The 27,356-nt window shown below is 41.8% G+C and overlaps 1 protein-coding gene across 1 annotated transcript in view; it reads left to right on the top strand.

Moving 5' to 3' along the window:
* The window catches only part of LOC140480487 (thrombospondin type-1 domain-containing protein 7A-like), a 391,066-nt gene that overhangs the window by 173,313 nt on the left and 190,397 nt on the right, over positions 1 to 27,356 (top strand). The window contains exon 3 of the mRNA XM_072575404.1: positions 26,015 to 26,263. Coding sequence (XP_072431505.1) covers positions 26,015 to 26,263 — 249 coding nt within the window. The remainder of the gene's footprint in view (positions 1 to 26,014; positions 26,264 to 27,356) is intronic.

A 27,356-nucleotide genomic window follows, 5' to 3' on the forward strand; every position in this document is an offset into this window, starting at 1 on the left:
GAGGAACAGCAAAAGAAAAAAAAAACTACAGTAGGAGTTATGTACATGCTTCCAAACAATAGTCAGGAGCTGGGGCGCAAGATACACCAGGAGATAGAAAAGATGTCATAGAGTCATAGAGATGTACAGCATGGAAACAGATCCTTAAGTCCAACCCATCCATGCCGAGCAGATATTCCAACCCAATCTAGTCCCACCTGCCAGCACCAGGCCCATATCCCTCCAAATGCTTCCTATTCATATACCCATCTAAATGCCTTTTAAATGTTGCAATTGTACCAGCCTCCACCACTTCCTCTGGCAGTTCATTCCATACCCATACCACCCTCTGTATGAAAACGTTGCCCCTTAGGTCTCTTTTATATCTTTCCCCTCTCACCTTAAACCTATGCCCTCTAGTTCTGGACTCCCTGACCCCAGGGAAAAGACTTTGCCCATTTATCCTATCCATGCCCCTCATAATTTTGTAAACCTCTATAAGGTCACCCCTCAGTCTCCGGTGCTCCAGGGTAAATAGCCCCAGCTTCTCCCTATAGCTCAAATCCTCCAACCCTGGTAACATCCTTGTAAATCTTTTCTGAACCCTTTCAAGCTTCACAACATCTTTCCAATGGGAAGGAGACCAGAATTGCACTCAATATTCCAACAGTGGCCTAACCAATGTCCTGTACAACCTCAATATGACCTCCCAACTCCTGTACTCAATACTCTGACCAATAAAAGAAAGCATACCAAATGCCTTCTTCACTATCCTATCTACCTGCGACTCCACTTTCAAGGAGCTATGAACCTGCACGCCAAGGTCTCTTTGTTCAGCAACATTCCTTAGGACCTTACCATTAAGTGTATAAGTCCTGCTAAGATTTACTTCCCCAAAATGCAGCACCTCACATTTATCTGAATTAAGCTCCATCTGCCACTTCTCAGCCCATTGGCCCACCTGGTCAAGATCCTGTTGTAATCTGAGGTAACCCTTTTCGCTGTCCACTACACCTCCAATTTTGGTGTCATCTGCAAACTTACTAACTGTACCTCTTATGCTCACATTCAAATCATTTATGTAAATGACAAAAAGTAGAGGACCTAGCACCGATCCTTGTGGCACTCCACTGGTCACAGGCCCCCCAGACTGAAAAACAAGCCTCCACCACCACCCTCTGTCTTCTACATTTGAGCCAGTTCTTTATCCAAATGGCTAGTTCTCCCTGTATTCCATGAGATCTAACCTTGCGAATCTGTCTCCTATGGGGAACCTTGTCGAATGCTTTCTGAAGTCCATATAGATCACATCTACTGCTCTGCCCTCATCAATCCTCTTTGTTACTTCTTCAAAAAACTCAGTCAAGTTTGTGAGACATGATTTCCCATGCCCAAAGCCATGTTGACTATCCCTAATCAGTCCTTGCCTTTCCAAATACATGTATATCCTGTCCCACAGGATTCCCTCTAACAACTTGCCCACCACTGACATCAGCCTCACTGGTCTGTAGTTCCCTGGCTTGTCTTTACCACACTTCTTAAAGTGGCACCACATTCGCCAGACTCCAGTCTTCCAGCACCTCACCTGTGACTATCGATGATATAAATATCTCAGATAGAAAAGGCAAAGTTTGAGTGTTCATGGGGGTTTCGATATGTAGATAGACTGAAAATCTGGTTGGTAGTGGATCGTAAGAAAAAGAAATTTGTGGAATGTTTGCGAGATGGCTTTTTGGAGCAGCTTGTGGTGGAGCCCACTAGCGAATAGGCAATACTGGATTTAGGGTTGTGCAATGTGGCAGGCTTGATAAGGGAGCTTAAGGTGAAGGAACCCTTAAGAGGCAGTGATCATAATATGATTGAATTTACTCTGCAAATTGAGAGGGAGAAGATAGAATCAGAGGTAAGGGTATCACAGCGGAATAAAGGCAACTACAGAGGCATGAGGGAGGAGCTGGGTAGAATTGACTGGGAGAGGAGCCTAGTAGGTAAGACAGTGAATCAGCAATGGTAGGAGTTTCTGGGAGTAATTCAGGAGGCACAGCAGAGATTCATCCCGAGGAAAAAGAAGCATGATGCAGGGAGGATGAGGCAACCATGGCTGACTAGGGAAGTCAGGGATAGCATAAAAGCAAAAGAGAAAGCATGCAATGTAGTGAAGGGCAGTGGGAAACCAGAGGTTTGGGACGCTTACAAAGACCAAAAGGGCTTAAAAATGTGTTGCTGGAAAAGCGCAGCAGGTCAGGAAGCATCAAGGGAGCAGGAGAATCGACGTTTCGGGCATAAGCCCTTCTTCAGGAATGAGGAGGGTGTGCCAAGCAGACTAAGATAAAAGGTAGGGAGGGGGGACTTGGGGGAGGGGCGTTGGGAATGCGATAGGTGGAAGGAGGTTAAGGTGAGGGTGATAGGCTGGAGAGGGGGTGGGGGCGGAGAGGTCGGGAAGAAGATTGCAGGTCAAGAAGGCAGTGCTGAATCTGAGGTTTGGGACTGAGAAAAGGTGGGGGGAGGGGAAATGAGGAAGCTGGAGAAATCTACATTCATCCCTTGTGGTTGGAGGGTTCCTAGGCGGAAGATGAGGCGCTCTTCCTCCAGGCGTCGTATTGCCATGGTCTGGCGATGGAGGAGTCCAAGGACCTGCATGTCCTTGGCAGAGTGGGAGGGGGAGTTAAAGTGTTCAGCCATGGAGTGGTTGGGCTGGTTGGTACGGGTGTCCCAGAGGTGTTCTCTGAAACGTTCCGCAAGTAGGCGGCCTGTCTCCCCAATATATAGGAGACCACATTGGGTGCAGCGGATGCAGTAAATGATGTATGTGGAGGTGCAGGTGAATTTCTGATTGTTATAGAGGGATCCCTTGGGGCCTTGGAAGGAAGTGAGGGGGGAGGTGTGGGCGCAAAGACCAATAGGGGGCAACAAAAAAGGAAACAAGGAGGGAGAAGATTAAATCTGAGGGTAAGCTAGCCAGTAATATAAAGGTAGACTGTAAGAGTTTCTTTATATATATAAAGGGCAAAAGAGAGGCAAAAGCGCGCACGCCACTCAAAAATGATGCTGGAGAGATAGCAGTTGGAAACAAGGACATGGCTGAGGAAATGAATAATTACTTTGCATCAGTCTTCATGGTGGAAGACACGAATAATATTCTTAAAAATTCAAGAGAGTGAGGGGCAGAGCTGAGTTTGGTGACCAGCACCAAGGAGAAGGTACTAGAAAACCTGAATGGTCTGAAGGTGGATAAGTCACCTGGACCAGATGGACTATACCCCACATATCTACTAAGGATAATAACTGAAGAGATGGTGGAGGCATTACTGGTGATCTTTCAGGAAGCACTAGAATCAGTGAAGGTTCCAGAGGACTGGGAAATCCCTAACTTGACACTCCTGTATAAAAAGGGAGAAAGGCAAATGACGGTCAATTATAGACCAATTAGCCTAACCTCGGTCGTGTGTAAGGTCCTGGGATCCATTATGAAAGATGAGATCTCTGAATACTTGGACATTTATGGTAAAATAGGACAAAGCCAGCATGGTTTCATCAAGGGAGGTTATCCCTGACAAATTTGCTAGAATTCTTTGAGGAAATAATAAGCAGGTTATACCAAGGAGAGCCAATGGATGTTATCTGACTGGACTTCCAGAATGCATTTGACAAGGTGCTGCATAGGAGGCTACTGAGTAAGATAAGGGAGCATGGTGTTCGAGGCAAGGTGCTAGCATGAATAGAAGATTGGTTGTATGGCAGAGAGCAGAGAGTGGGAATAAAAGAGTCCTTCTCAGGATGGCAGCCTGTGACAAGTGGTGTTCCGCAGGGCTCAGTGTTGGGACCACAACTTTTCACTTTATACATTAATGATCGAGATGAAGGAACTGAGGGCATTCTGGCTAAGTTTGCAGATGATACAAAGATCGGTAGCATTGAGGAATCTGGGAAGCTGCAGGATTTGGGCAGGTTAGGAGAGTAGGCAAAGAATTGGCGGGTGGAGTACAATGCGGGAAAGTGTGAGGTAATGCAATTTGTTGGGAAGAATAGAGACATGGACTATTTTCTAAATGGGGAGAAAATTCAGAAGTCTGAAGTGCAAAGAGACTTGGGAGTTTGAGTCCAGGATTCTCTCAAGGTAAACTTGCAGGTTGGGTCAGTAGTTAAGAAGGCAAATGCAATGATGGCATTTTACTTTCAGAGGCTTGAATATAAAAGCAGGGATGTACTTCTAAAGTTCTCTAAGGCTCTGGTCAGACCACCTTTAGAGTATTGTCCACTGTTTTGGCCCCATAACACAGAAAGGATGTACTGGCCTTGGAGCGTGTTCAGAGGAGGTTCACGAGAATGGTCCCAGGACTGAAATGCATAACATATGAGGAACATTTGAGGACTCCAGACTTAGAAGGATGAGGGGAGATCTAACTGAAGCATACAGAACACTGAATTTCCAGGACAGAGTAGATGTTGGGAAAATGTTTTCATTGGTAGAAGAAACTAGGATCTGAGGGCACAGCCTTAGAGGAAAGAGCAGACCTTTTAGGACAGAGATACGGAGAATCTTCTTCAGCCAGAGAGTGGTGAAACTAGAATTCGTTGCAACAGAAGGCTGTGGTCAGGTCATAGAGTTTATTTAAGACAGGTTCTTGAGTATCAAGGGGATTAAGGGTTACGGGGATAAAACCGAAAAATGAGGTTGAGAAACTTATCAGACATGTTTGAATGGCAGAGCAAACTTGATGGGCTGAATGGCCTAATTTCTGCTCCCATGTCTTATGGTCTTATATAAGCAGGTTTCCTTGGGGCTCATTGAACTTACTGCAGGATATAATTGCTATTTTTTAAATGCATTTTCGCAGCAGTTGTAAACAAATTGTGCATTGGGCAGAAAAGACCCCATTAATCCTAGTTCACAATCATTGCTGGAAATGCACTTAGCTCTTTTTCTTGCAACAGTCCTCACCCACTTTTAACTACCAGGTATCTTCGGGCCTCGTAGTGACGGCTGTCCACTGTTAAGCTGGAGTACAAGAAAAATAAAATCAATAGCTTGTTGCTTCAGTGAAAAAAAAACTCAATATACCTTTTGGGACGTATATGTTCACATAGCCACTACATTGCCACGGTGGCACAGTGGTTAGCACTGCTGCCTCGCAGCGCCGGAGACCCGGGTTCAATTCCCGCCTCAGGCGACTGACTGTGTGGAGTTTGCACGTTCTCCCCGTGTCTGCGTGGGTTTCCTCCGGGTGCTCCGGCTTCCTCCCACAGTCCAAAGATGTGCAGGTCAGGTGAATTGGCCATGCTAAATTGCCCGTAGTGTTAGGTAAGGGGTAGATGTAGATGTAGGGGTATGGGTGGGTTACGCTTCGGCGGGGCGGTGTGGACTTGTTGGGCCGAAGGGCCTGTTTCCACATTGTAAGTAATCTAATCATTGAAACCAGAAATGGTCAGGTTACAGCTCTGAGAAGGATTGAGGTCAGATTTGAGATTATTGATATGTTTTACATCTGACCCAAATTTTTCTGTCTTTGCAGGATAAAGGTCGGATCTCTTGATAAAATGCCAAAACTAAAGATAATCTCCTATATTTACACAGCTGTCAGCACTTACTGGACAACACCTGATCAGAAGTGCACAGAGGTTTGGCAGAATGGAAACCCTGTACTTTTATTTTGTCAACACATCAATGCACTAGAATCAGCCTTGATTTTATTTTCAAGTCTCTGGTGTGGGAAGTTAAGTTAAAACAGAGTCAAAGGTAATAATTTCAAAACTGAAATTACAGTTAAAAATAGGACACTGATTTTCATGGATTTGGGCTGACGCTGGAGACCTCTAAAACTGACGTTTGTTTCTGTATTCCCGCTTCTAACAATTTTCATTGGCATGGCAAAAGGACTTAGTAACCAACACATATGTCACACTTGCATGCTGCCTGGCTTCATTGCAGATTTCAACATTCTCCAACAATTTTGATGGTTTCAGGCCAGGCTGAGGAAAATGGCTGACAGCCTCTCACAAGATCCTAGTCCTGAGTGAGGAAGAAAAAATGAACATCTATTTTACATTCCCATATAATACATTGGCCCGTACTTTCTCAGAAAGCTATCAATCAAATCCATTCAGACTATCAATGACAAAAAGCTATTTGCACTTTAATTTTGTGCAAAACAAAAACCCTATTCAAACTAAAGTAACTCAAAGAAAGAACGATTTATTATCAGGCAAATCAAGTATTCATAATGAAACTATTTAGGAAAGGTCTTGTCGTCTGATCTAACCAGACTTATTGATACATAACATCAGATGTCTTATGATCTTATGGTCTTATAATGAATGCTTGGCTGAGCTTCAATATGACTAATCACTTCACTCTCAGTAAACAATGTTGACAAAGGTTGAAGGAGACGCAACAGGTCTGGCAACATCTGTGGAGAGAAAGCAGAGGCTGCCAGACTTACTGAGTTCGGCAGCAATTTCTATTTTTGTTTCCGATTTCCAGAATCTGCAATTCTTTGTTTTGATTTAGTTGACAAAGCTTTAAAGGGAAGTGCTCAGATTTTGAAAGCCTCAGGCATTCCAATGACTTATTGGCTTTATATATCAGAGATAATAGAAACATGGGTGTAGAAGATACATGGTTGGATTGGAGAGAAGGTCACGGGGAATATGAAGGGGCATGGAGGCACGAAAAATATGGGGACTTGAGGGGAATGTTTGGGTGTGGACAGGGTCATGGGGAATGGAAGGGGATGGGAAATATCGAAAGCATGAAAGGATATAGAAGGTTGATTTGGAGGGAAGGGAGGGCTTCAAAGCCTGACTTTTGTAGTTGCAGGTTATTAAGTTTGTTCGCTGAGTTGGAAGGTTTATTTTCAGATGTTTCATCACCATGCTAGGTAACATCATCAGTGAGCCTCCAGTGAAGCACTGGTGTTATGTCCAGATTTCTATTTCTATGTCTTTGTCTGTTAAGGTGGGTGATATCATTTCCACTTCTTTTCCTCAGGGGTTGGTAAATGGGGTCCAAATCGATGCGTCTTTTGAAGGAGTTCCAGTTTGAATGCCAGGCCTCTAGGAATTCTCCTGTGTGTCTCTGTTTAGCCTGTCCCAGGATGGATGTGTTGTCCGAGTCGAAGTGGTGTCCTTCTTCATCTGTATGTCAGGATACGAGTGACAATGGGTCATGTATTTTGGTGGCTAGTTGGGGTTTGGTTATCCTGGTGGCTAGCTTTGTGCCTGTCTGTCTGATGTAGTGTTTGTTATGGTCTTTGCATGATATTTAGTAAATGACACTTGTTTTGCTGGTGGTTAGTGTAGGGTCCTTTCAGTTCTTCAGCTGCTGTTCAAGTGTGTTGGTAGGTTTGTGGGCTACCATGATGCACTATCACTAGTATCCTTACATGCAGATGAAGAAGGACACTACTTCGACTGGGCCAACACATCCATCCACGGAGAGGCTAACCAGAGATATGCATGACAATTTCTAAAGGCCTGGCATTCAAACTGGAGCTTCATCAATAAAGAGATTGATTTGGACCCCATTTACCAACCTCTGAAAAAAAGAACTGGCAATGATATCACTGACCTTAAGATACCAAGACAGGTAAATGGAAAGTGGGACAGAACACCAGCGCTTCACCGGAGACTCACTGATGATGTTACCTAGCATGGTGACAAAACATTTGAAAACAAACCTTCCAGCTCAGCAGGCAAACTTAACAACCTGAACCCCAACCTGACCTACAAATCTTCTTAAAAATTTTGCAGTTGCAGCTAGAACAATGTTAGAATAAAGAAAAGCAAAAACAGAAGTTGCTAGAAAAGCTCAGTCGGTCTGGCAGCATCTGTGAAGAGAAATCAGAGTTAATGCTTTGAGTGCGTGACCCTTCCTCAGAAATGATGGCAGCTAGGAAAATGTCCGTTTATGTGCAGAAGATAGGGTTGAGGAGGGGGTAAGGAATAAGTGATAGGTGGGGATAGAGCTCAAACAGAGCAAAGAATGGTTAGACAAAGGAGTCAATAATGGTCTGGTTGGGAGAGTAAATAGCTGTTAATGGAGACTGTTAGTGGCTAACAATAGGTAGTATGTAATGGCAGACTATGTAATAACAAAGCCTGGTATGTGGGGTAGGGGGCGAGGAAATGGGGGAGTTTAGACCTGAAAATTATTGAACTCAATATTGAGTGTGAAGGGCTGCAGGATTCCCAAGTGGAAAATGAGGTGTCATTCTTCCAGCTTGTGCTGAGCTTCACAGGGACAGTGCAGTAAGCCTGAGACAGAGGTATCAGCCAGAGAATAGGGTGGGGTGTTAAAGTGGCAGGCAAATGGAAGCTCAGGGCCTTTCTTGCTGACAGAATGTAGTTGCTCTGTGAAGTTGTCACCCAGTCTACACTTCATTTCCCCAATGTAGAAGAGACCACATTCTGAGCAGCAAATGCAGTAGACTAGCCTGTGACAATTGCAGATAAAGTGCTGCTTCACCTGGAATATATGTTTAAGCCCTTCGATAGTGAGGAGGGAGGCATTAAATGGGCAGGTGTTACATCTTCGATGGTTGCAGCAGCAGGCATGGGGGTGGGAGGCAGAGTGGCTGAACCGGGGGGTGGGGTGGGGGGTTTGGGAGTGAAGGAAGAGTGGACCAAGGTGTCCTGGAGGGAACATTCCCTGTGGAAGGCACACAAGGGAGGGAAGAGGCATTTGGATCTGGTGATGGCATCTCGCTGGAGCTGGCAGAAATGGTGGCTGAAGATCTTCAGGATGTGGATGCCAGTGGGATGGTAGGTAAGGACAAGGGACTCCTGTTGTTCTTGCGGGAGGGAAGAGAGGGGGTGTGGGTGAAAGAGCAGGAGATGGGTTGAACTGGTTGAGAGCCTTGTTGACAATGGTGCTGAGGAATCATCAGTTGAGGAAGAAGGTGGGCATTTCGGAGGCTCCCTCATCGAATTGGCCTCATCAGAACAGATGTGATGGAAACAGAGGAATGTGTCTTTTTAGGAAGCACAGTGTGAGGATGTACAATCCTGATAGCTGTGGGAGTCGGTGGGTTTATAGCAGATATTAATGGCCAGTTTATTCACAGAAATGAAAACAGAGATGTTGAGGAAGGAAAGGGAGGAGTCATAAATGCACTAGATGAAAGTGAGGGTGGGGTGGAAATTCGAAGCAAAATCTATGGACTTTTCCAATTCTGCAAGAGAGAGGGAAGCAGCACCGATGATGTCATCGAGATATCAGAGGAAGAATTGTGGATGGGGACTGGATTAGGACTGGAATATTCCACATACCCCATGAAGAGACAGGCAGAATTGGGGCCTATGCGGGTACCCGTGGGCACCCCCCTGACCTGGAGTAAATGAGAGGAGTTAAAAGAGAAATTTTTGACGGTGAGGACGAGCTCAGCTAAGTGGAGGAGGGTGGTGGAGGGTGTGGATGGTTCAGGCCTCTGCTCCAGGAAGAAGCAGAGAGCCCTGAAGCTATCTTGGTGAAGGATGGACATGTCAGAGGAATCACAGATGTAAGTGGGCAGAGACTAGACTGGGGAAGAAAAGATGGAGTCAAGGTAGGAAGGGATGGTTCAGGAAGGCAGGAACAAGCAGAATCAGTGGGTCTGCCCGGGCAGTCCTGTTTGTGGATTTTTGGAAGGAGGTAGAAGCAAGCTGGATGGGGTTGGGGGACTAAACAGCTTGGAGGCCCCAGGAAGAGGGGAGGTTGCCAGATGAAATTAGGTCAGTTACTGTCATTGACACAATAGCCTGATGTGCCATGGTGGGGTCATGTCCAGGGGGAGATAGGAGGAGGTATCTGAGAGCTGCTGCTTAGCCTCTGCAGCATAGAGGTCAGTACACCAGACCTCAACAGCAGACCCCCCCCCCCCACCCGCCCCCCCACTTTCAGCAGGCTTAGTAACAAAGTTAGGGTTGGATCTAAGCACATAGAGTGCAGTCAGTTCAGACGGAGACAGAATAGATTGGGTGAGGAGAAGGCAGAGAAATTGAGGTGACCAATGTCATATTGACAGTTGTCAATGAACAGACTGAGTGCAGGTAAAAGACCAGAATGAGGGGTCCAGGTGGAGGGAGAATGTTGGAGCTGGGTGAAGGGGTCTGCAGGATGGGGAGAGAACTTTTGTCCAAAGGTAGAAGGCTCAAAGGTAGAAGACAAAGGGTGGTGGTGGAGGTGTTTTTCAGACTGGAGGCCTGTGATCAGTGGAGTGCTACAAGGATCGATGATGGGTCCACTCCTTTTCATTATTTATATAAATTATTTGGATGTGAACATAGGAGGTGCAGTTAGTAAATTTGCAACTGACACCAAACTTGGAGGTGCAGTGGACAGTGAAGAAGATTACCTCAGATTATAATGGGATCTTGATCAGATGACCCAATTGGCTGAGGCGTGGCAGATGGAGTTTAATTTAAATAAATGTGAGGTGCTGCATTTTGGAAAAGCAAATCTTAGCAAGACACTTAAGCAACACTCCAAGGTCCTAAGGAGTGCTGCTGAACAAAGAGACCTTGGAGTGCAGATTCATAGCTCCTTGAAAGTGGAGACGCAGTTAGATAGGATAATGAAGAATGAAGAAGGCATTTGGCATGCTTTCCTTTATTGGTCAGAGTATTGAGTACAGGAGTTGGGAGGTCATGTTGTGGCTGTACAGGACATTGGTTAGACCACTGTTGGAATATTGTGTACAATTCTGGTCTCCTTCAATTCTATGAGGATGTTGAGAAACTTGAAAAGGTTCAGAAAAGACTTACAAGGATGTTGCCAGGATTGGAGAATTTGAGCTATCGGGAAAAGTTGAGTAGGCTGGGGCTGTTTTCCCTGGAATGTCGGAGGCTGAGGGGTGACCTTATAGATGTTTAAAAAATCATGCGGGGCATGGATAAGATAAATAGACAAAGTCTTTTCCCTGTGGTTGGGGAGTCCAGAACTGGAGGGCATAGGTTTAGGATGAGAGGGGAAAGATATAAAAGAGACCTAAGGGCAATTTTTTCACACAAAGGGGGGTATGTGTATGGAATGAGCTGCCAGAGGAAGTGTTGGAGGTTAGTATGATTGCAGCATTTAAAAGATGGGTATATGAATAGGAAGGGTTTGGAGGGAAGGTCCTAGGGAGTGTTGTTGAACAAAGAGACCTTGGAGTGCAGGTTCATAGCTCCTTGAAAGTGGAGTCACAGGTAGATAGAATAGTGAAGAAGGTGCTTGGTATGCTTTCCTTTATTGGTCAGAGTATTGAGTACAGGAGTTGGGAGGTCATGTTGCGGCTGTACAGGACATTGGTTACGCCACTGTTGGAATATTGCATGCAATTCTGGTCTCCTTCCTATCAGAAAGATGTTGTGAAGCTTGAAAGGGTTTGGAAAAGATTTATAAGGATGTTGCCAGGGTTGGAGGATTTGAGCTATGGGGAGAGGCTGAACAGGCTGGAGCTGTTTTCCCTGGAACGTCGAAGGCTGAGGGGTGACCTTATAGAGGTTTACAAAATTATGAGGGGCATGGATAGGGTAAATAGGCAAAATTTTTTCCCTGGGGTCGGGGAATCCAGAACCAGAGGGCATAGGTTTAGGGTGAGAGGGGAAAGATATAAAAGAGACCTAAGGGGCAACATTTTCACACAGAGGGTGGTACGTGTGTGGAATGAGCTGCCAGAGGATGTGGTGGAGGCTGGTACATTTGCAACATTAAAGAGGCATTTGGATGGGTATATGAATAGGAAGGGTTTGGAGGGATACGGACTGGGTGCTGGCAAGTGGGACTAGATTGCGTTGGGATATCTGGTCGGCATGGACGGGTTGGACCAAAAGTCCATGCTATACATCCTTATGACTCTATGACTCTATGACTCTATGATATGGGCCGGATTGGGTTGGGATATCTGGTTGGCACGGACGAGTTGGACTGAAGGGCCTGTTTCTGCGCTGTATAGCTGTATGACTCTGTGACTCTAAATGGGCACCGAGGCAAAGGCGACAAAAGAAGAATTCAACATCATGTTGTGCCCAAAATTCATTAAGGTGGGGAAGCAGAAGGATAAAGCTGAGACCTTTATTGAGTACAGAATGTTCAACATTGGAGAGCAGAAGATCAAGAAGGATGGTGAATTCCTGACAGGAAGTGGGATGGGGAAGGGGATGGAGTCCAAGTTAGAGGAGGAGGAAAAGATTCCAGAAGAGTATGAGTATCCTTGAGTTGTTGCATCCTGTGGGCCTTGACACGTGAAAGGAAAAGGAAAAGTTTCTTGTTAGCACGAACAATGGTCAGAGGATGAAGTGGAACTGCGGAGTGGTGCAGTCCCGAGCCAACATGTTGCGATGCTGTTGGAGAGGGAGGATGAGAATGTGTATGTGACACTGTATGACATTGAGTGTGGATCTCAGGATATGGTGGGAACAGCTGTTTGTGGAGCGTTGAACATCACAGAGATCCCTGTGAACCTGGCTGGATTCAAAGTTCAAAGGACAAAACATGAGTTGGAATCACAATAAAGATAGTTGAGCCTTGTAGCATGTTAACCTCCCAATTCACCCACCTCTGCTGCTGTTCTGGGCATACCTCCATCCTTTACTCACCTTGCGGGAACAAAAATAAGGTAGATGCAAGCCACCTTAACAGAAGTAAGTTTAAAGGGTTGGGAACCTTTTCATGACTTCCACTTCCCATTTCTTCCAAGAATATCTGACCCTGGAAATATTCAGCAAATATCATTCACATTATTATCATTGATCAACATATTACACCTACCAGACTTCATCCAAAATATTCTTTGAAGGAAGTTTAAAAAAAAATCATTTGACACTTTATTATTGGATGTGTTCTTTTCTCTATCCAATTGTATTTCTGTCAAGGTCGCCCTCTTCAAAGCTAATGTCTGGCCAGCAGCCATTACGTCATGCAATGTTGGCTGATCAATAAACAACAACAAGCTCAAGGAAAAAAAAACTCTTTTTGATCCTCATAAACATTAATGACTTAATCTATTTTTAAAGAAAAAGCATTCCTTCAGCAACTGACTATTGAACAGTTCATTTTGAAGGTCAGTGAATGTAAAATGTCTTCCATAGATACCAACCTTTAATAAAATAATACCTAATCAGAAGTGCATGATCATTAGGCAGATGTGAAACACTGATCAGGGCCCCTGTGGAGGTAGAGCAGTAAGACCATTCATAGATTTTTTATATTCATAGTGTACCACAGAACTAATCGAGATCAAGCTGGAAAGTTACCAGGTACTGACCCAGCACGTTCTCATGAATTAAGTGTGTCCCCCACCAAACTACTAGGAGGGAGGACATTAAATTCCACGCAGGGAGCGACATCTCAGTAGAAGTGTAAAAATACATTGTGGTCAACAGGATGGAACACAAGCAAGCAACATCCACTGCTTGCTAGTCCTACAGCTCCATAGTCATAGAGTGGAGCTGTTCATCAGTAATAATTCTCAGTGATGTCAACTCCCTGCCTCGATGGTGAAATCCCAGAACAGAGAGGCCACGAGGATTGAACAGGGAAGAATATTAAAAATGAAAGTATTCCTTACAAACTATGACAATTTATTTCAAGATACAAAGATAAAAATACAGTTTGTATCAAAAATGCACTCCTCATAATCTACTCCTTTAAATCACAGTTTAAAGCACTGCATATAAAAAGAAGAACAACACACATACTCCATGCATGAAATAGGTCAGGGTGAAGCTGAAGGATAAGATTAAGTGCTCGAGGTGAGCCTAAATGGAAGGACACCTGCTTGGATGAGTGGATTGGGTTTACTCACTTCTTATGTTCTTCTTAGCTCATTACACATTTTATTACAACCCTTTGGCATTGCACAATGTAAATCAAGCTCTGCTACTCCAAGAGTCATACCAAATGTTAAAGCTTTTTAAAAAGTGTATGCACAGTATCCCAGTTTAGCTGACTTTCACACCAAAGTTGATAAAAAGCATGGACCATGTTTCTGTACTAAGCAAAAAATATCAGTTGTTTTAAGTAATTAAATGACAGCTCCAAATAAACCGATGTAAACAATGGGCATATAACACTACTAACTAAAACTCTAATCCCCTTCTAAATTCTCCCTTTACACACTCACATTCACACAGACAGATGAGCAAATATGAAAAATAGAAAATACAGGAAAGATATGTCAGCGGTATTTAGTTCCCAATTCCAATGTTAAGATGACCTGTCTTCGCCTGGACCATTTAGTTATCGTTCTCTAGAAGCTTCCACTGATTTATAAGCTGTACAGAATGACTGATTCACTGCTAGAATGTCTCTGAATGATCAAATCTAAAGTCACAGCTCACAGCAACTGCTGTAGGAATGGTTTTCTTCAGGTTTAAACTGAGATTTTTTTACGGCAGAGAATAGGCAGCTTCTGCTAGGGAGAACAGCTGCACTCAGTTCTGTGACATTCTCTCGCTCTCTGTCTCTGGAACTTGTTTCCAGTTATAGCCCACTCATTTACAGGTTGAACATGCCTCCAGGAATCACGCAAAGGAGCTCCCTCTATTTTGGTCCAACACTGGCTACAGAGCTAAAGTGCTGGGCTTACTGCACGGGCTGTAAAATGCTTAAATAAGGACTTCAGTCATCCACAAGCAGGTTGGTGGGCCTCCCAATGCCTGCCCATCAGTCCCCACTCCCATAACGTTTCAGTCAAGAAGAAGGGATGTAGGCCAAGAGCCATTCGCTGGATTTTACCAAGCCCCAACCCTCAACCTTTAAACATGTTATGATTAAGTTAGATTTAGGTTTATTGTCACATCCTCAAATGAGTACAGTGAAAAGTTTATAAGTCGCCACTTATGGCGCTATCTTAGATATAAAGATACCTGGGTACAGAATGGTATTGGGGGTGGGGGAGGGAGGGGCATGTAAAATACAGTCCAAAATGCTAACTATTCTTGTTCAAAAATGTAACTTTATAATAATACATATGCTGCAAATAAATAGTTTAGTGTACTGATTTGAAAATAAGTTTAGTAGACATAAAGACATCTGTCGCTTTATGGGGCTGCTTCTTACATTTAACATCAGTTTAAGAAAAAAGATCATCAGACCATATGACACAGCAGAAGTAGGCCATTTAGTCTATTAATTTCCCTCTGCCATTCAGTGAGATTGTGGCTGATCTGATCATTGCCACTCCACTTTTCTGCCTTAGCCACATGACCCTTGATTCCCTTTATGACTAAATATCTGTCCATCTCAGCCTTTGAGTATCCTTAATGACCTAGCCTTGACAGCTCTCCATGACAAAGAATTCCACAGATTCACCACCCTCTTAGAGAAAAAAAATCTTCCTCATCTCTGTTGTAAACGATTAACTTCTTACTCTGAGTCCTAGACTTTCCCACAAGAGGAAAACAGCCTGTCGACATGCGACACATTAGTTGAGTAGGTCAGCTAAAGTAATGAAGTAAGAGGAGAAATTCAAAAATATGGGTGAGGTGGGAGTCACATGGTGTAGCAGTCAAGGAGGGGAATCACAGATCAGGATGGGGTATCAGATTTGGGGGAGGGGATGTTAAGAGTTAGGGATGTCAATTCTGGACAGTACAAATGGAGTTACAGGTCATATAAGGGTTAGGGGAGTTGGGTGACCATGGAGGAGGACAGTTTTATAGTTTACCAAGAGTTAGAGCAGGTTCTAATGCCCATAATCTTTCAAGTTAACTATTCAAGTCAGTAAGTTGGAACATTCAAAGTCTCTGGTTCTAGCTCAGAGTTGGGGACTTAATTGGAGGGTTCCAAAAGTTGAATAATTAATCATCAGAAGCTTCAACTTGCCAGGCTATTCCTATGAAGCCAGTTGTGTTGCGACTTACATTTTAGCCTGACACAGAAATCATGTCTACAGTGCTACCCATTGGGAGATCGGGATCAGTGTTGTGAGTTGTTGTTCTGCAAGCATGGAAAGACAGCACACGGAGAAAATTATCAAAGCGACATTAGTGTTCTCATCATTTTTTGACGTGCTTGTGCACCTGCATGAGTGAAGTAAAAAAAGGACCAGAAAAAAAGACAAAACAGTCTAGGAAAGAGAAAGCAAAACAAAAATGCAACATACAGGCAATGTTTGAAAATGACAATGGGAATCTGCAGATCTTATAACTTACAATTGAGACTATTGTCAATCAGTTGCTTGGCATTTTTAAAATACATTTCTTCCTGGTGTTTTAATTATGACAATAATGAACAAGTGAACTTACGAAGTGTTTGTCCTCTAATATCACTAACAGTGATTTCTAAACTTAGGTTTTGTGTTAAGATACTCCACTTTATAGTTATTCACTGAGACATTCAATGCTTAAGCAAGGAACCTAGAAGTGTGCCTGATAAAATGATACAATTAATCCTTAATTCTGCTGTCTTGAAACACATTGTCGTTAACTACAGTAAGCCAGAAAGTACATCACATGCAATGCCAATCAACTAACATAAGATTCAAGGCACAACAGGCAACTGATGAGCGGTTTGCTTGACCTTGCTGTTCTTTGTATTGATGTTCCAGAGGATACTGTGTCCCTTAGAACCAATTGTGTAAATATTTGTTTTCAAATAGCTGTGTTTAGCAACACTGCAACATGATGATTATAGTCTGGCCTGTTCTCTTGCCAAGCTAAGTGATGATGGCTTTGAGTTGGAATCAGTATCCAGATTTTCAGAAGATGGTGCAGCTCATTGTAATTCACTTGTACAAAAACACTTCACACCACCCACCTGTAAACCGATCACACTGTGATACAATACAGAATAAATTGATGTAGCATCAGCTTTCTGCAACTGTATCCTGCTGATGCATTTATTAAACATTGTGCAATACAGTCAGTCTGACATGAATCTGAGACCTCTGATAACGAATGCTGACAACATGGTTTTTTCAGGTTCCGTAAAGGAACTACCTCATCCTGTCTCCTGTTGTGTATAACTACATGCTGTGTGGAGAGCCAGAAACAACACAATCTGTTGACTTTTGGCATTAGTTTTGACATTATTCATTGTTAATGGAGCCAGAATTCTGGATGCCATGCCCTTTACAAATAAATTTAATGAACAGTGAGTACTGTACCTTAACATTTTATGAATCATTTGCAAGATAAAATTGAAACAGAAAGTTCATTTTTACAGGAAGAAGCACAACTATTGTTATGTTTATAAATGTTCATTTTAGTGATAGATACCAGCATTGATTTTTGATTAATTGAATTTTCGCACGTAGAGGCGATATCGTTCAATCCCAGGTTGGCATGATACTGTCTCCACTTGTCACGTTAGTTAAAAAGAAATGATGTAGGGCAATGATACTTAAGGGCATTAAAAAGAAGTTAAGGGAACAGCCTGCAACTGGTTTGGCCACTATATTGTAGATCTATTTTCAGTTCCAGGATGTAAAGTTGCATTTAGCAGCATGTATAAGCCAAATAAATAAGCACTAAGACTCAAAACTTTACAATCTTTATGGTGTGACTTGGCACGAATGCACCAAAAATGCCCTAAACATTTGGCTAGAACTTGGATACACTCAGTCTGGTCTTCCATACTATCCTCCACCAATCCCTGTCAATGTCTCCAGTATCATAAGAACTGGCTCAGGCCGGCATATGGGGAGAACAGGGGCTTCTAGCCGAGGAGCTTTTACAACCTTTACCTGGCAATTAACGTAATAGTATGTACCCAGCTTGAGAAGAGGCAATAGTTTCTTGGACAGTACTGGAAGTCAGGCCTAAGCCAAGACCTTGAACTTCAATAATCTTTGAACTATTTTCAGCCCATTATTACGGGAACAATGAATGATTCAATAACGTTTCAAGGGAAACTCGACCACCTTACCTCCTTACCAGAAGGAGCAATCTGCAAGATTTCTGAGTGTCTTTTTACTGATAGGCATTAAGGATGTACTCTGGTAGTGGAGGCACACAGCATTGACTGCAGACCTTCTTCCTGACCTTACATGCTCAGCTATACTGACACTGCAAAGTTTGAAAGCCCCCTTCTGCAGACATGGTGGTGGTATTCCATCCCCATAGATTTTCAAATTTCAGTTTACAAACAAATCAAAAAGCAAAAAAAACAGCATAATATACAATTTCAAGTGTCAAATTCAGCAGTAGATGTAAAGTACTGAAAATTACATTGTGCATTTTATCCATGTAAGACGACAGTGCAAAAGTAACAGTAGAGGGAAGATAAAAGGGGAATAATGGATTCCATGTTTGAGCAGCATGTTCAGTTTGGATTCTGAAAGCATCATACTGAATCTTACTGTTTGTTAACCACAAATCTCACAGTTGACTAGGGAAGATGTGGAGGAGGGAACATCAGTAATATGGGAATTTGTGTGAATTCCTGCTTTGTCGTGCTAGTGTGCTAAAGAATCCGTAGTGAGAATCAGAAAACAATGGCTTGGAAACTACTTACCACTACTCATTGTTTGATTAAATTAATATTCTAATGACTTCACTTTACTTAGCAATTTCAAAATGAAATCATCCATCTCCAATTCATTCTGATGGACTTAAAGGAACACGGTCTAAAGGAGAATTTTTTTTGTTGAACACCTCTTTTCTTGGATGGGCAGAACACTGAAATTGTTTGCTAAGTTACTCAATGACAATAGCACACATTAAATTAAAAGGAGAAGCAAATATAATACTCTTATATATAGCAAATATAAGAGTATTCACCTGTAAACATAGTGTACACAGCAATCACTACACACTGTAGGTGGAGGTTGCAATTTTATTGTTTATCCACTGTGGCTTGGCACCTTTAACTGTAATATTCTCATCCTTTGGCTTTGATTTAAAATTATAAGCAAGAATGTTATTCATGAGGCTAAATATGTTTTGGAGAATGATCTCCATGCTGTAACTTTTCTATGTATCTGTGCATCTATTCTAAATAGCAAACCACTGGACTCATGGTAATGTTTGTTGTGTAAGGAAATGTACAAATGTGATGTTGCAACTGATGATATTAGTTCAACATCAGCAAAGGATGAAGTTGCAGAGAGAGCTATTGGCCACTACACTAGAGAGCTGTATTCAATAGCTGGTAATACAAAGATATAAAGAAACTGTAATGGAGAGTGTAAAAGATCCTTACCCTAGAATAAGGAGGAAATAGGAATACCAGTGACTAAGAGAAATGAGAACCTGGGGGAAACTAGCAGCCTCCGATATGTCTAGGCACACCCCCCCACAGCGGACAAATAATTGGGAGCAGTATCAAAAAAATGCGAGCAGCGGGATTGCATAAAACATAGCATAAAGCAGTTTGGTTGTTAGTTGCTTGGTAATTGTTAAGGATGGATTTGCTTCCTAGTGAGAAACTTTATGGGCTGGGACTAAAAGTTGGATAGATAATTAGGGAGGTCAGCAGGAACTGCAAGATATTGCAACCACGGTATCTGTAGGCCTCACAGGATTTACCATCAACTGAGTGTGAAGGTAAAAAACCTTTAGTACCTCAGCTGGGATTACAAACCCATTGTCCTTTTCCTAAAAAAAAATCACAGAACAAATGAACAAGCAGTGCTAATAACTGAAGTATATATTTCAGTGCCTGTATTGATCTACGCATTATGTGTCTTTACTTGGACAGTGAGTGCAGATATCATTATTGCAGACATCAGCTTGAACACATTACTGAGACTTAGTGTGACAAAGCATTGAGATAACTTCAGTAGCAACAAAGTTATTAGCCCAGCGATGCTTTTATTTCAGCCATATTGTGTTTTTGAGTTCAATTTTCTCACATTGTCAAGCTCTAGCTGCTCTGAAGCAATCCCAAATGACTTTTATTTCAGATACAGAAGCAAGTTCTATGGTAACACTGTGTAACAACATGACTGCTTGTCAGTCACAATGGGAGACTAACTATAGAGCTTTAATTTGAATTCTTTCTCTGCAGACAGCATGTGCATCCAAAATAAAACTACAAGCTGTATGTGGACAGACTGTTCTGATCATTCACATTTCAAAGACATATTTGCCATCAATAAAGGACTAAAAATATAATACTGTTCAAAATTTGTTGTTTTCTCAATGCCACCCTTCTTAAATAGAAAGGTAAGATTAGCTATCCTCCAACCTGTAGGGACTGTTCCAGAGTCTATAGAATTTCGGAGGATGACCACTAGTGCATCTGCTATTTCAAGTGCCACGTAAGTATCTGGGATGAAAGTTATCAGGGCCTGGGGATTTATCTGTCTTTAATCCTGTTCGTTCTCACAATATTACTTCCCTACTAATATTAATTTATTTCATTTCTTCCTTCCAATTAGCTCTTGGGTCCTGCCATATTTTTGGAATGTTATTTATATTTTCCTCTGTGAAGCCAGAACTAATGTGTATATCTAATTAGTTTGCCTTATCTTTGTTCCCCATCATAAATTCCCATTTCTGATTGGAGGGGACCTATATTTGTCTTTATTCCATTTTTTTCTCTTCACATATCTATAGAAACGTTTACAATTGGCTTGCATGTTCTGTACAAGCTTACTCTCATAATGTACTGTCCCACTCTTAATTAGATAGACAATTGGCTAGCTACCAGAAGGTAATGCATAAGAATAAATAGGTCTTATTTCAGGCTGACAGGCTGTCATGGATTTTGTGCCACAGGAGTCAGTGCTGAAGCCTCAGCTATTTATGATTTATATAACTGATTTGGACGAAGGAACCAGCGGAATGGTAGCTAAATTTGCTGATGACACAAAGAAAGGATAGAAATTGAGTTGCGAAAAGGACATAAGGTGCTTACAAATGGAAATAAACAGGTTAAGTAAGTGGACAAATATTTGGCAAATGGAATTTAATGTGAGAAAGTGTGAAATTGTCCATTTTGGCAAGAAGAATAAAAATGAGCAGATTATCTAAACTATGAGAGATTGCATAGCTGCAAGTTGCAGGGTGATCTGGGTGTCCTAATACATGAATCACAAAAGATGAGTGTCCAAGTACAGCAAGTAATTAGGAAAGCAAATGGAATGCAAATTGAGTAGGTAAAAATATGGATTTGCAGTTACAACAGATCAGCCATGATCTTATTAAAAAGGTAGTGCAGGCCCAGGGGGATGAATGGTCTCCTTCTGCTCCTTTCCATGGGTATATTGATAACTAAGCTCTGTGGTGCTGACACATCCAGTTATAAATGGTGGTGGATTAGTGGTGCTGGAAGACCACAGCAGTTCAGGCAGCATCCAAGGAGCAGTGAAATCGACGTTTCGGTGATGAAGGGCTTTTGCCCGAAACGTCGATTTCACTGCTCCTTGGATGCTGCCTGAACTGCTGTGCTCTTCCAGCACCACTAATCCAGTATTTGGTTTTCAGCATCTGCAGTTATTGTTTTTACCTCTTATAAATGGTGGTGGACAATCGAAACCTACCCAGTGGAGGAGAATGCACAGTTGTCCCCATTCTCAATAAAGGGACAGCCCAGAATATCATGACAAGAGAGAAGGTTGAAGCACTTGCAAGAATCTTCAGCCAGAAGCGCCAAATGGACGATCCATCATGATTTCCTCCTAAGCTGCCCAGCATCATCGAGGTCAGCTTCAGCCAATTTGATTCCCTCCATGTGGCATTTTTAAATGTCGGAAGATATTACATTATACAAAATCTATGAAGCATCACAATGTTCCAGCAGTTTTACTGATGACATGGTGTGGAATTTTCCAACTTTCAGATAAAGAGCTTTGCCAAGTGAGATACATGGTGCCCAGTCCACCATGGTTCAGAGAGATTTTTCTCAATCTCCACCTCATTAATTCTGCAATTGTGGCAGATTTTATCGGGCAATTGTGCAGTCGGAGAGGCCGAAGCACTTGCTACTGCTGGGATCTTACGGCTTTCGTGCCTATAGTGCTGTACCTAAAGTACAAGATCTACATCCTATACCTACATTCTATTTCAGATGCTTCAAGCAAGGAACCTGCCCTCGCATTATGGTGCTTCATTCTCAACATGCAACACATGACCCAGAGGGAAGAATATCACTCTTCATGGCTGTGGAGGTACTGGTGAATGGGCTGTTGGAGAAAAGGGCAGTTGTATTTCTCACCAATTGACACAGGAGGCCACACTAACAGTCCTAACCTACACACAAATTGCAGCTGAGGTCAATGCATTGTCCCCAGTGAAGCGGGCTGCCCAGAAGTGTGGAGTAAGAAGAAAGGCAGAGATCAACTTTGCTCCACATCCCCTTCCTGCCACCTCACACACACACAGTTACCACTCAATCTAACCATACCAAATATCCAACTGGCCAGTCAGTCTACTCTCAACCATCAGAGGTTTGAATATGTTGCTGATAGAACTATCAAGCAGGACCTAGCAATAGCTCACTAACGCTTAATTTCAGTTCTGTTGGGATCATGTAGCTCCAGACCTCATCATATCCTTGGTCCAAATATGAATTAAAAAATCTAAACTTTAGATGTGAGGTGAGAGTGACTATCCTTGAAATCAAGACAGCATTCAGCTCAGTGTGGCATTAAGATTCACGGTCAGGTGTTGAATAAGGTAGCACACGTATAATTGCCAAGTTTGCAGATGACACAAAATTAGGTTAGAATACAAGTAATGAGGATAGCTTCAGTCTATAGGGGGTATAAACAGGTTAAATGAATGGGCAAAAACCTGATTGATTGTGTATGAAGTTGGAAAATGTGAGTTTGTACAAATTGGCAAGAAGAATACAGGAGCTGAATATTATTTAAATGGAGAAAGACTGCAGAAAGCAGGGATATGGGGTTTCTAGTGTGTGCATCATAAAAGGATAGCTGCATAATGGAATTTATTTTTAAAATACAAATATATTGCAGCTACCTGTTCTTCTTCATCCAGCTTGTTTGCTATCCCCTCAAAGAACCGTCAGAACTGTAAAGTGGTCAGGAATGGTTTCCCCTTCATGAAAACGTCCTGGCCCTCCTTCATTATATTATCTATTTCTAAATGCTTAGCTATTGCATTCTTTACAACAGACTTTAACATTTTGAGACAAATAGATGTTTAATCAATAAGGGAATTGAGTATTATGGAGATATGACAGGAAAGTGCAGTTGAAGATGATCAAAACAGTCATGATCTGATTGATGAGCTTTAAGGTCCTACTTCAGTATGTCAAAACAGAAAACTCCGTAATGAACTATAGAGAAACATTTATAGGAATTCCAAAGAGCACCAACTAGGCCAACATAATATTCCTGATGTTATATGGTTGCTGGTTACAAAGAATGTCATTTTGTGAACTCTGAATGGTATATTTTGGCCGAGTGGCTGCATTTCTGACAGCCCCACAATCCTTGCTGCAGAAAAGAATGAGCTGGTCCCAGCAATGGGAGCATTAATTGCTTCTATACAGATCTTTCAAAATATAGAGCTTCGCCCCCACCCAACCCAGGATTATCAATGGCATTCTTGCATCTGTTCCTGGAAAATGTTAACGAAGTTATGGTGTCATTTCCACCACAATTAAAGGGTATTAAGTGTTAGCCATGACTCATTCAGCACTCATACCTCTACAACATTAGATTCAACTCCAGGATTTGAGTGTGAAAATCAAGGCTGGTACTCCAGTGTTATGTTAAAGGTACATTGCTTTTGTTAGAAGTGCCTCTTTTGGAGAAGAAATCAAACTGAGGCCCAGTCTTTTCTCTCAGCGGGAGGTAAAGGACCTCATTTCTCTTATTGTTTTGGCAATATTTAGCCGTCATCAAGATCATCAAAATTGATTATCTGATCATTGCTAATTGTGATAGTTTTCTGTGCATAAATTGGCTGCTACTTCTCCTACATTACAAAGTAATTCTTTGGCTATAAAGTGTTATAGAGATGCCCATTGGTATTGTAGAAATTATCTTTTTCCTCCTTCAGTTAAGTGAGTCCTCCCAAATGCATTTTTTCCATAAAATGCACAAGAATTGATGCACAAAAATCCACAGAACCCTTAAAATCTCTAGGCTCATTTCCTCTGCTTTACACCAAAGGAATTAATACACATCCAGTTCCAGGAGCTTGACAACTAGCCTGAAGTTGTTTATTCTACAAGTGGAAGTGACAATGCAAATCAAAATAAAGAAACAATAAACAGCTGTAAACCAAACTGGAAAATCTAGATGGCACATCCAGTGTCAGAGCCTCAAGCATGTTTGGTAAAGAGATGGAGCAGTGAGCCTAATAAAGGGCTAAGTTTCGAAAGTATTATTTAACAGCAATTTTATCACACTTCACTGAATCATATGTCAAGAGAATTGTTCTGTCAGCTGAATACAAGTCAATGATGTCCAGTGTTACTTCCAAATGTGCAACTAGAAATTCAGTTAGATAGCACTGTTTTGAGCAAAATTACAGAGGCTCCTGTTACAATTCTCTGGGGATGTGATACACGATAGGTACATCCCCTGCTTGCACTAGTAGCTTTTGAGTTCTGTCCTGATATCACACAACTAATTGGTTGAAATCCCTCTGGGATTCCAAATTTTCTCAACGGTCCTATCCACATATTTGCTTGTCACTTTTCAAAGATCCAATATGAGATTGCAGTGTGGGACCTATTTCAGTGTTCATTAAATATCAAGCATCCAAACTGGGGGGAGTGTAACTTTTTCACAATGGTTTATATTGTACCACGTGTGAAGTAATCTGGAGCATTCCAGAGGAGTTTTGTATTGTGCTCTTGGTTTTGCTGCAGGGTGTTGCTTTATTGCATGCTCACAAGGAGGGCAGAGGAATAGGTAACCTGTCTACACAAAGGGTGCAATAGCTACGGGACAGCAAATGCAGAGCCTCTGTGTCCACAGGATAACAGGGAAATGGAGCAGAGGCTGCTGTGAGAGGCTGCAAGCTCTATGTAATGTCCTCCATCAAGTTCTAGTCTGACACACTATGTTGAAAGGTGTCGTCCTGTCCTATCCAATTAAATGCTGTCACCAAACATAGCACTAGAGAAGCAATAGAAAACTCCACCTTGCATTCAGGCCATTCAGGAAGCAGAATTTACATTAGGTTCACCAAACCATCTCTATATATTTTTTTTAAATAATAAGATTGAAAAAGCTATTGAGCATTTCTCCGCCAATGATATGCTTCTTACACATTTAGCAGCTGCAGGCTCAAACTTGAAAAATGATGATTAAATGATTGCTTATACTAATGCTTTGTCTGACGTGGCATGTACAGAAAGAGACAATATAGTACAGCAGTGCCCTTCAATGCTAGCTAAGGGTAAATAGAAGTTTCAGTGAAATGTTCCTCATTAAACGTCGAGAGTGTGGTGCTGAAAAAGCACAGCAGGTCAGGCAGCATCTGAGGAGCAGGAGAATCGATGTTTCAGGCATAAGCCCTTCATCAGAAATCAGCTTATGCCTGAAACATCAATTCTCCTACTCCTCAGATGCTGCCTGACCTGCTGTACTTTTCCAGCACCACACTCTCAACACTGATCTCCAGCATCTGCAGTCCTCATTTTCTCCTCCCTGTTTCTTATTAAATGTCCAATTTAACTTGTGCTAATTTTTTTCAACAGCTATCCAATGAAATTCATCACCTATTCAGCGTCAGTTGTTTGACTCTTTGGCTGGGGTTTCTGAATGATTGTCGGACAGCCACAATAATGCAAGCTACTACAAGTTCCAAATCAAAAATATGAATGAAATTGCCTCCTGTCTATATTTCCCTGTGTTATAATATTTTCTAATTTAGTTAATCCAATTATTTATGTTTTTAAATTGCCAAAAATATCACGTGCTGCAACATTACTGAGCTGTATAAGCTTCTTCATTCAGACTGATCATTCCAGTTCTGCTTTGAAAGCAAATAAAATTTTCAAGTGCAGAAATGCTAGACACTAACCATGTAGAGCTGGGTTGTGAGTGTCGAAATTAAAATGGGTGTGTTGATTGTTAGGAAAGATTCACTTTAATTTCCTTCTAAGAATGCAGCTGAGGGCTGTTAAATGTAAAATTACTCCATTAACAGATGTTAAAATGTGCTGAAGTAGATTTTAAACTAATTAAATTTTTGTCCTTTTTGTCAGCTTCTGCAAACAAGAGAAACTGCCAATCACCTTCCAGTCTTGTGTCGTCCCAAAGGATTGTCTAACCTCAGAATGGTCAGAGTGGAGTCCATGCTCAAAAACTTGCTACAGCACGACCTCTACGAAAGGATTCCGTACCAGAACTTCCAGTATTAAGCAATTTCCTGTTGGTGGTGGGAAAGAATGTCCATCCCTAGAAGAGAAAGAACCTTGTGCTCCCCAAGGAGAAGGTGTGCCACCTTGTGCTATGTAAGTCTGTTGTTCTTAAAACTTTAGTGCTCACATTACTTAGCTGAGAATTGATCAACTGATTAAACAACAGATATGGTATAGAATGTCAATAAAAGCAATACAGTAAACACTCCAATTTTTAAAAAATTTTTACACCTATTAAGAGAAGAGCTCAATAATTGTAGCCATCTCGTGTCAGCGTCAAGAAATTCTCAAAGAGATATAACCATAGCCTAACTGAAGAGTCAGTCATTGCCTAATCCACTTCGCAGCAATGTACCTTTATCCTGTTCTCTGGAGTGTCACTGCAACTATCTTTGTATCAGCCATTCAACTGGACTTTATCATTGCCAAGTTAAGGGCAGCATTTATCTAAGAAAGCTAGACTGGCAATATCCAAACAAACTTAATGTAGGACCTTTTACATCCAAAAAATCAGGAGACCTTCATCCTAACAGCTTAGGTTTAATTCAAAACTAGGTACAATAGCCATATGTTATTAGCTTGCAACACCTTTCAGGCCTGGATTGTTGCATTTTTCTTCATTTTGCTTCTTATACATTTTATATATTCCAGTTTTCCAAGATGATGCATTAATAGAGGACACGTGTGACTTCCTTCTAAGCTTCTGTTAGTTTCTTTCCAAATGTAACCAAAAGGAAGTTGTCTGGGGATGACTTTTTTTTTTGCCTCTTTGCTTATAGGCAAATACCTGATCATTGACTGAAGAACCTCATTCTGACATAGTTGAGATCAGATCCTTAAATGCCAAAGAGTCATAATCATAAATCCATATCTGTGGTTGACTACATCAGTACAGAAAGCTGTTTCTCTGTTGGTTGCATGATTTTTTTTTCAATCCTGTTGGCCTTGTAGTTTCCTTTCCATGTTCATCACCATTTGTTTGAAAATTCCTGGACATGTAGTACTGGACAAAATTTACATTGCAGGTGAACATTATTCATTCAAATTCCATCAATGTATTAATCAAATTTTAAACTTATTTTTCCAAAATCAGAAATATTTAAGAAGATCCAGTTGCATTTCACCTTTGCTTTAGCATTGATTCTAATTGCTGAGCTTCTATTTATTTGGACAGACAAATAACCAT

This window comes from Chiloscyllium punctatum, chromosome 8 (assembly GCF_047496795.1).
Source record: "Chiloscyllium punctatum isolate Juve2018m chromosome 8, sChiPun1.3, whole genome shotgun sequence".
Lineage (NCBI taxonomy): Eukaryota > Metazoa > Chordata > Chondrichthyes > Orectolobiformes > Hemiscylliidae > Chiloscyllium > Chiloscyllium punctatum.